At 37.9% G+C, this 10,211-nt stretch overlaps 2 protein-coding genes across 6 annotated transcripts in view; one reads left to right on the forward strand and one right to left on the reverse strand.

Annotated features, from left to right (window-relative positions):
- Window positions 1-690: 690 nt before the first annotated feature.
- On the reverse strand, window positions 691-8,506 carry LOC111870180 (GTP-binding protein SAR1b). Of its 2 annotated transcripts, none has more exons than XM_023862255.2 (6): window positions 8,399-8,506; window positions 8,010-8,060; window positions 7,485-7,604; window positions 4,850-4,915; window positions 4,328-4,563; window positions 691-1,261 (listed from the first exon to the last, which is right to left on the reverse strand). In XM_023862255.2, exons 2-6 carry the CDS (start codon window positions 8,050-8,052, stop codon window positions 1,145-1,147), a joined length of 582 nt encoding a protein of 193 aa, XP_023718023.1. In that variant the 5' UTR covers window positions 8,053-8,060; window positions 8,399-8,506; the 3' UTR covers window positions 691-1,144. The 2 variants fall into 2 exon arrangements, with proteins under 2 accessions (XP_023718023.1, XP_023718024.1); XM_023862256.2 differs by having other exon boundaries at window positions 8,010-8,063.
- Window positions 8,507-8,546: 40 nt separating this feature from the next.
- LOC111870179 overlaps window positions 8,547-10,211 on the forward strand; it is a 23,213-nt gene continuing 21,548 nt past the window's right edge. The window contains exon 1 of one of the 4 annotated variants that reach the window (XM_023862253.2): window positions 8,547-8,601. The gene's annotated coding sequence lies outside the window, so the exon portion shown is untranslated. Of the gene's footprint in view, window positions 8,889-10,211 lie in introns of all 4 variants that reach the window. The other 3 variants (XM_023862254.2, XM_023862251.2, XM_023862252.2) reach the window with 3 other exon arrangements.

Genomic DNA, 10,211 nt, shown 5'->3' on the forward strand with positions numbered 1-10,211 from the left:
CCTTGCTGTTGCTGCCTTTATTTGTTCCACTATTCTGGCTTTTAGCCATCATGCCACACTATCTTAAATTTCAAGGCCTTTAAAAGTACAGTCTTCTGGGTTCTAATGGTGTATAGTTTGTAGCCAACTTGACATTTCATGGTCAAAGAGAAACCAAGCAAGAAATCAGCAGAAACAGATGGCAAGGACCTTGGCTGTCTTTAAGAAATTACTTATTTTTACTGGATTGGCATACTATTCCCATGAACTCGCTGCTAAAAATGTGTGTGTGTAGGGTAACAAAGGATACAATGCTGTCATGTTATGAAATTTTATTTATAACAAAGAATATCATGGAGACTGGATAAGACATACCCATAGCAGCCATACGACTACAGTACTGGAGAGAACTGACTTTGGATCTACAAAACATGTAACAAGCACTTCCTGTAAAATATTGATGTGCATCGTGTACAGTTCTTTTGATTCAAATGCTGCAATATTTTCTCCTAGAATACAATTAATTCTCTGAAATTTATAGAAAAAGTGTCACAATACAAGTTTATAAGTTATGAAAACAAGCCGACTTCAAATTGTCATATCTCTGTACAGAATTTGAGTTCTCCATGACAGGATCATGCTGATAAATAACAAAAGGGCTGACAATATTTATCTTTGTATGAAACAACTAATCTCAACATCTACAGCCCCACAAAATTAAGAATTGTCCATACATCAAGTAGTAAACAATTACAGCAACACTGGTCTTATTTAATGTCCAAGATTACTTCCTGCTCAGTAGTTTTCGCTTCAGTCAAATTCTTCTGAAGTGTTCACCAAAAATATTTATACAATTTGAAATGTGCTATTTTAAAAAGACTTGTAAAACATGTCTGAAATTCAAAGCCCAACTGAAACAAGTTGAACAAGTTATTTGGGTTGACTACATTCACAGATTCAAGGATGACTGATCTGCCTTTCCATTAACAGACATGCACATTTCAAACTGTCACAACATGGCTGCAAGCTTGCAACAAGACCTTAGGAAGAAAATTAAATTATAGTATCCCAACAGTGGTTTTGTAAATTTCAAGTAGCTGAAGGAAATGTCTGCTTCATCATAATTAGATGTTACACATCACACAAGTTCATTTCAGCAGACACATCAATCAATGTACTGGGCCAACCATCGGAAGCCTTCTCCATAACCTTGACGCTTCAGCACAGAGCACATGAAGAGTTCAAGAGGGCGTCCAGGAAGCTCAGCTCGAGGTAATTTACCCTATAACAATGAAACAAAATGAATGACATAAGTGACAGCCATACACGTGACTCAAGGGATAAACAATTTTGTAATTATCTAGGAAGTATTCTTACTTCAAGTTATACACACACACACAGATATATATATATATATACACATATTCACCAACATGCATATTTAAGTGAGAAATTACCCTGTCAAGCATTCCAACTACCTCAGAAGGATGAAGATGTTAGTGATAACTACCACTGTAGTAACTGGAAAATATGTCTTATGTTGCTTCAAGAATGTCAAGAGACTACCTACAAAATATGAAGCTAATAAAAAGTTCTTGGATAACCACCAAAATATTGGAATACCTCATACAACTGGGTGCTAAAAATGGCAAAATATTGCTTTTATCAGTGTGCTGATCATTCAGAGAACACCAAATTTTTCAGCAACATCAGCTCAGCTAACTATATCATCCAGCCATGGCCTTTATATTTGGGAATCATCCATGCATTCAAATGCCATTACAGAAAGCAGCTGATTTCAAAGGCTGCAGCCATGATAGATGGAGGACTGCTCCAAGATGCTCCATAGATGAGCTGGATGTGCTATCTGCAATCCACTTAACAGTAGAACCTTGGAGGATAACCCCTACTAGAATCAAGAACTGGTCTGTGAAGTGTGGTTTCTCAATCATGTCAGCAGGAATGATGACAGTGTGGTGAAACTCACTGAAGATGAAAAGGATGACTGACACAGTGTACAATCTCTTGAAGTGCAGTCTGAGGACTACCCAACTTGTAACACTGCTCCTGAGGTCTGTGGAGTTATGGGTGTCAACGAGGTGTTAGATCAACACTGATTAAGCCGGAGGAGGAAGTTGAGAACATAAACCAACATTCTTGGAGGCACTTAAAGGGCTGGAAGCAGCCAGAAAGTACATATATCAATTTGATACCAAAAATATTATTGTATAGGCAACAAAGTTGAAACTGAATTATACAGACTGAGAGCTCGAGGAGAAAAGAAACAGAAACTAGGTATGTACCATATTTGTCAGTCGTTCCAGGCAAATTAAGGGATAGTGCCTTCAAATAAGCCATGATCGCTTCCTTCCACAATCTTTGTATTCACCAGTTATAATCATCATCTAATCTTAACAATGTTACATAAACAGTCATAGATAAAGCACTGTAAAATAAACCAAGAACCACATTTTCATTTATGTTTATATTGTTGATGTTAAAACACACAGTTTTGTTTTAAATGACTTTCCAAATTATGGTATAAAGAAGATCAGTTTTCATTATGTGGTAACATTCATATTTCCCTGATTTTACACTTTCCTGAATTTTATGTTCATTTTAGGAAGCTGCTTAAAAAGTTTAAAATTGAGGTTTCACTGTAGTAGGTTGATATTAAAATTAATCTCGCTGAATACAGGTTCTAAGGAGACAAAGGGCATTGCAGTAACTCAATTCAATGCTGAGTTTCAGGAGGACAATAACAGATCTTGATTGGTGGTTAAAGAAGACCCCATTTAGTGTACCTGGAGGTAATTATTTACTTCACAATCTTCTGGAGATCATGAAAATCGCCCTATATTAATATCACTGTCAGTGTAAGAAGTTTTCAGTTCTACACTACTTCATTTGTATACTGTTTCAGTCCTATATACACTATGAAGGCTGTGAAACATTCCATACCATGTGAAGATCATGAATGGAGAGTCAGAAGAAACGTGGGAGAAAGCAGTCAAGAGAAGTATATCCTGGAATTCATACAAGGGATTGAGGAAAACCATAAAATCTTCAGTAGGAAAGCCAGTTCTATTTGAAGTCATATCAGCAGTGAGCGTGTGATTTTAGTGCATATTAATGCAGTGTAGCACTTTTAATATTGTGGCATATTGGCTCTATGCAGGAACTGCTGAGCCACAGAGGCCTTGGGGCACACGCGCAACGTGATAGTTGCAGATTGTATTGGCGCGTTGCTAGGTGACAACTCTGTGAACACTTGGATTGGGCAACAGGAAGTGTGAGTGACATCACATACCCCACTCATCCCGTACCTACACAACGCTCAGTAAACACCCCTCCCCGCTAGGCTGTGATGTCACGCAACAGGGGAGTCCGTGCAGAGACTATTGCTAGGCAATCAGTAAACACGACATGATGCAACAATGGTAGCTATCACGTAACTGTTTTCTGTGCTGTCAGTGCGGAAGCCACATAACGAGGAGTATTCATCAGTGTTGAACCACAGAGAGAGAGAGTGTTAAGAGCAGTATTCAATATGAGATGAAGTCCAGCAGCTACGAGTTGTTATTGAGTTGTATCGAGTGAATGGAAGTGACTACAGCAGGAGAAGTAATTGTGATACTGCAGATGGCAGTAATTGTGAAATTGTGAATTGTGTATGTGTAAGAGTGAGTGTGGAATAAATTCACTAGATCCAAACCGCCATGAAGTTCTTTGTTATGTGACAAACACCCAACTTACTTATTTACTTACTTACTTACTTACTCATGGAGCTGAGCCCTTCTGGACGAGCCACCAATTGTGCAGCTACTCAAGAATTTCCCAGCATTTTATGGGACCCAAAGGTTCAGTACTGTGTTCAAAAGAGCCCTCCACTGGTCCCTATCCTGAGTCAGATCAATCCAATCCATCCCATCCTATCTCTCTAATATCCACTTTAATATTGTCCACCCACCTATGCCTTGGTCTTCCCAGTGGTCTCTTTCCTTCTGGCTTTCCCACCAATATCCTATATACATTCCTTGTCTCCCCATTTGTGCTACATGCCCTGCCCACCTCATCCTCCTTGACTTGGTCATTCTAATTGTACTTGGAGAAGAGTACAAGTTGACAAACACCCAACACGTGACAATATTAAGACACCTGAAGATGGTCATCTGGGGCTGAACAGTGTTGTGTAAAAACTGTTAAGTGGCAGAAAAAGGAACAATCTGTTGCATTATTGACGGAATGTGTTATACATAAGACATTTTAATATGGCTTGCAACAGGATGCTTAAATACAGAGTTACATTCAAATATTGCTCGCTGTAAGTTTCTTCTGGTGCACATACCTTGCCTGTGGTCTGGCCATACAAAGCAAAGAAGCTCCTCAGTTCATCCTCAGATGCAGCTTCTGGGCGATCAATCTTATTTCCAAGAATGAGTACAGGGCAGTTGCTCAGCTGTTCATCAGTCAGCAGAGAGTCCAGCTCTGTTTTACTCTCTACAAATCGGCCTCTGTCAGTAGCATCCACCAAAAACACAATTGCATCCACAGCAGGGAAATAATCCTTCCAAACACGTCGTGCTGAAACACAGCATCTCAGCATGTTCAGCAGTTACAAAGAATCAACAATGTTTCAAATCTTCACAGGTTATTTAATATGTTTATCAGTGATTCTCAGTAATTCTCAAGTACTTCACTATTTCATTTAAAGTCTTTTCATTGCTTCCTAAAAAGAACAGACAGCTGAGCAACATTTTTTTCTGAAAGTGAAAACTATAATTTAACATATCAAAATTACTATATGGTTACTATCACTCCATGTCGATATAACCTTATGAGAGCCTTTACAGCAGAAAAATTGACTCACCTTGGTGATGGCCCCCTAAATCAAATGTTGTGAATCTCATGTTGCCTATTGACAGTTCTTCTGATGCTATACAAATGAAAGAAAAATATAATCATTTTAAATGAATAAACAGAATGTCTAATTGTAAGGCAACTAACCAATTAAATGGACCACAATGCTTCATGTGAGGCTAAGTCATTTAGCTGGTTACAGAACTCTCCACCTTTCAGAAATGTGCCCATAAGAGCTTCCCACTGGACCCTAGATCCAAACAAACCAAGTCCATATCCTCACACCATGTTCATTTAAATCAATAGCTCTGGATTACAGAACAGTCCCTTATAGCACCTGTATGGACTAAAGATTAGTTTATGGAACTTCTGCCTTCTGAGCATAGCACTAGTTGTTCTCTCCTGAAGTCATCCCAACAACATGAATTTATCTTTGGCTTGAACAACTGTTCTGTACAGTGCTGGGATGTACTGAGTACTGGCCTGTGGCTTGGACAACCATTCTATACAGTGCTGGGATATACTGAGTACTGGCCTGTGGAACTATTTCAGCTTATCCCTTCCACACTAAGTTGATTTACAAAAATAATCCCAGCCACGATGTACTGTCTTGAACAAAAAATCCTCAAACCGAATGGCTTAAGATCGATTTTAGTATCACCTCCAATCTATGCCCAGATCTCCTAAGTGGTTCTTTCCCTTCACATTTTCTGACTAAAATACAGTATGCAGTTCTCATTTCAGTCATATGCTCCTCTCCATCTCAAAATTCTTGATTTGTCCATTGTAATATGTGGTGAGTTATGCAGCACCTTATGCAGTTTTATTTTGTCTCCTGTTAATTCCTACTTCTTAGGTAGGCTGTATACCCCCCTACATCTGATAATATCTATATCTGATGTAAGAAGTGAACATGAGGTGATACCGCTTCATTGCATTACCATGTTGGTGCTATTTACATACTATATGGTAGGTCGCACACCGGCATGTGTCAAAACATGTAAGAGTCCAGACACGATGTCTGCGACATGACACAAAGAAAGGAGCACAGATGAAACGAATGCGATTATGAAAACTGCCGCATACCAGTCTGAGTCATGATGCTGACATCAGTTTCATGCTGATGAATCATGAATGAAGCAAGACTGCATCTTTTCTCTCATGTCTTGATGCTTGTCTTCACGCAGTTGGTGTGCAGCCGCCCTTAGGCATAACTGCTCTTCTTAGTACCTTACTGAGCATGCCTGTTCACCAAATCTGATTTGTAGTGAGGTTTTGATCTCAGATGGGATACTAACTATCCTGATATACAATTTGGAAGATCTCCTCAGTCCCTCCAGACAAATGACAGCACAATTCCTTAAATGAAATCATGACCAGTTCCTTCCACATCTTTGCCAATTCAATATTCACTGTCATCCAGTCATTCAATGCTATATAATATGAGTTACTGAAGCACTGATAGATATACTACAAACTCCTCAGCCCCTTGTTCTAAAATATCCAAATGCTATAGTTAATGTAATAATATTTGAAACAGAAAACCCACAGACATCAATTTAAATTATTTTATACTACATATTTCAGTCCATGAACCAGAACCGTGTTTGGAAGAGAAATTACAAAATGAAACCTGAAATTCCTGCAGTGATAATTGCTAACAAAATCAACTAGGAAAGAAAGATTTTGTAATGAAGGGGCCAACAGTGTATGTCAGCAGAATAGTTGGGTTGGAATTCTATGATGTGTTAATTCTTCACAACCTTACAAAATTACATTCCTAACTTATCCAAAATTACACCAACGAACTACTGTCACATAATGAGAACGTAACAAACTGTATGTTTTGAATACAATATAAAAGACTGGCTCTCTTGATTGTATCGAAGAGAGTATGCGTTTTACCTGAGGACATAGAACTCAGTTTCTGAAACATTTTTTCAAATAAAAATTAGGATGATTGATAAAGTCCAGAAAATTCAGCACTCTATTGAATGTATATTTTGAAATCTCTCTCTTAGAAAAAGAATGATGATACGCTATATCTTCCCCTGGCTATACAAAATAATAAAGTATGTCCTGTGTACTGTTATATTTACTTCTGAAGACAGCCTGAAGTGGAGAGGGATCTAGGAATGCCATATATTTGCCTTTCAGAAGGGACCTACATTCTTCCTGCTACATTTCAATCATTCTAAAATAATTCCAGTACATGCTTTCCTATAAAATATTTCACTATTACATTATACCAAGTAAATGCAATGATCATATGAAAAACTGGTTATGAAGGAATGGCAAAGATAACATGAAATTCCTGATTGGAATAAACCCACAACCACTAATACAATTCTGGAACACCTACTGTTTGAACATTACATTACCATACGAAAAATCGTAACAAATATTTTAATATCACAAAGCCACTACAGCTGTTAGTGCAAGCTAAGTTTCAATCTAACAAAGATAAAAAAATTACACCTTACCTTCAAATCAGCACTCAATAAAAATCATCCAGTTTTATACATATCTGTGCATTTAACATTTAGTCACTCGATTATCAGATAATAGGATTTAATATTAAAGCAGAATGTGAATAAACAGTTATTAAAGAGGTACGTTTCCCTACATATTGTCATTCTGCTTACTTGGATGCAGTGTTGGAACATGCTGAGCTAAGCGATCATCCTTGAGCATGTGCAGTAGAGTTGTTTTGCCTGCATTATCCAGTCCTAGGAAGAGTAACTTCCCAGACTTTTTCCACAATCCTGTGAAAACCACAGAACATACATCATGCATCATATCACTCAATAAATGGACTTACTTGTCCAAGGAACAGGCTCTATGTAACCTTCTTCCAACAGCTGACGTAATAAAGCTGTCTTTCCCGATTTCTCCACTCCTAAAAACGCAAACCTACCCTTTCGATGTTCTAAACCTTTTATAACAGAAAGAAAAGACCAAAAATGTATAAGACCTAAGGTATGTTTCTGCCATTTGATCTATTAGTTATACAAGACTATTCACACAAAAGTATATTATCATATTAAACATCAAGGTCTCTTATTGGTGCAGTGAGCAGATGGACTAGAATATTAAATGGACTTTAATTAAATCACATGCTAACACCATGAAATATGTTAATGAATGTACGTGATACACCTCACACTTACCCAAGTATCCTAGGACACCAGTGAACCAGTCCCAGAGGAACATACTGTAATCTGCTGAACAGAAAAATTCATTTTTCGTATTCCAAAAATAAAATGTGACTCAGCTACTTTCACAATTAACAATAAGAGGGTTCCATGACTGGACGGAAACCAGATGGAATGCTTGTGGTAACTATGGATTCTGCCCAGTGTAATCAGTATATTAAAAAAAAAGGTCAAAATCATATAAGTCCTTTTCATGGCCTTAAGCTTACATCAAAGTGATTTCACGTTAAGTCTTGGCCTCTGTGGCCGTTTCGTTGACCTTCAATTTGCTTTCATGAATACGAACATTATTAACTAAACTTCTTTTGGCTTACTGAAACGTTCATACGTACATATTCACTTACCTTTTGGTTAAATTAAGAACAAAGTTGAAAGAAATATATTAAATTCGTGCACGTATAAGAATACTATCAAAAAACAACTGTTACTAATATCAGGACGTCAGCCCACAGCGGTTGGCAATCGCGACGTCATTCTGCTTCCGGTTCGAACAAAAGAACGAAGGGTGCTGAACGTGCTGAAGTCGTGGATATGACACTTGAATTGAGTTAGGATGGTTGTGGTTTGCGCATACATTTCGTATTTATCTTTGTAGTATAGTTCTTAGTGTAAAATGACAAAGTTCCACGTTATTATATGTGGCGTTTATCGATTTTTCTAAAGTTGCTATGAGACAACATTAATGGCGATCGCTTATGTGAAATATTCTAATGTACTCGCTGCGCAAGTCTGTTTTGTAACATGGACGTGTAGCAGACGACGTATTCGATTAAGAAGTAAATTTTAAATATTAAGCGGAGTATGTAATAAGAGACTGTTCGTAGCAGGAACAATGTAAGCTATAAAACGATTAGATTGTAAAGGGTTCTGGCAATGGTGGATGACACACAGAATTACTGGGGTTTTGGGCTCTTTCCATCGTCCGGAATATTAGGTAATAGAGGACACGACGTTTAGGAATTGGACCTGTTTCCGTCTTCAGGTGAGAAAGGAAGACACCTACTCAGTTGGGCCCCTTAGAGAGAGCTAATGTCAGTGATTGAGATTAGCTTTTTCTCTGAGGCCCAACTGAGTAGGTGTTTTACTTTCTCACCTGAAGACGGAAACAGATCCAGTTCCGAAACGTCGTGGCCTCTATTACCTAAAATTCCGGACGATGGAAGAAGTCCAAAACCCAAGTAATTCTGTATAAAACGATTGATTTGTTACTTGTATTCTTTATGCTAAACTTATCGAAAGTGGGAAGTTGTCAGTTGAGGTTCCAGAGGAAGGGTTAATTCTTCAGCAAATATCGCTGGTTGAACCAGTCAATAAAGTAGGGCCTCAGAACATTTCATTAGTATGCAAACATACTGTCATGTGTTAAGTAACTATAGATGGTAGTTACTATAGGATTCTGACGATGGTGTATAACACACTGATATATTGGATTTTTGGACTTTATCCATCGTCCTGGTTTTTAAGATAACTAATAAAAACACGTCGTTTCGGAAACTGGATCTGTTTCCGTCCAGTGATTGAGGTTAGCTCCTTCTAACGGACCCAACAGAATAGGTGTTTTCCTTTACCTGAGGACGGAAACAGATCCAGTTTCTGAAACGTCGTGTTTTTATTAGTTATCTTAAAAACCAGGACGATGGATAAAGTCCAAAAATCCAATATATCAGTGTGTTATACACCATCGTCAGAATCCTATAGTAACTACCATCTATAGTTACTTAACACATGACAGTATGTTTGCATACTAATGAAATGTTCTGAGGCCCTACTTTATTGACTGGTTCAACCAGCGATATTTGCTGAAGAATTAACCCTTCCTCTGGAACCTCAACTGACAACTTCCCACTTTCGATAAGTTTAGCATAAAGAATACAAGTAACAAATCAATCGTTTTATACAGAATTACTNTCATGAAGTAATCACAGGTGATGTCATGATAATCATAGAGCTATCCTCCCAGTGAAAGGCCAACCCACTGATAGAAAGTACTCATGTCGCCAATTCTTTTCAGTGGCATGCAGACACAATTACTACTCTGTAATTATATGCATTTCCAGACCCATGTTGTCATAAACTTTTTTTCTTCTCTCTAAATGAGGAGTCCATGCCTGAAGTTTTGCCATTGAGTTGTGATACGCCCTATATACTCATGAAGCC

The sequence above is a fragment of the Cryptotermes secundus genome, unplaced genomic scaffold, assembly GCF_002891405.2.
Source record: "Cryptotermes secundus unplaced genomic scaffold, Csec_1.0 scaffold779, whole genome shotgun sequence".
NCBI classification, from domain to species: domain Eukaryota; kingdom Metazoa; phylum Arthropoda; class Insecta; order Blattodea; family Kalotermitidae; genus Cryptotermes; species Cryptotermes secundus.

Coding starts and splice junctions, on each gene's coding strand:
- LOC111870180 (XM_023862255.2), bottom strand. CDS start 8,052: ATGTTCCTCTGGGACTGGTTCACTGGTGTCCTAGGATACTTGG. Junction 4,916..7,484: donor TGTTCCAACACTGCATCCAA/GTAAGCAGAATG, acceptor TCATTTGTATAG/CATCAGAAGAACTGTCAATA. Junction 1,262..4,327: donor ATGGCCAGACCACAGGCAAG/GTATGTGCACCA, acceptor TCATTGTTATAG/GGTAAATTACCTCGAGCTGA.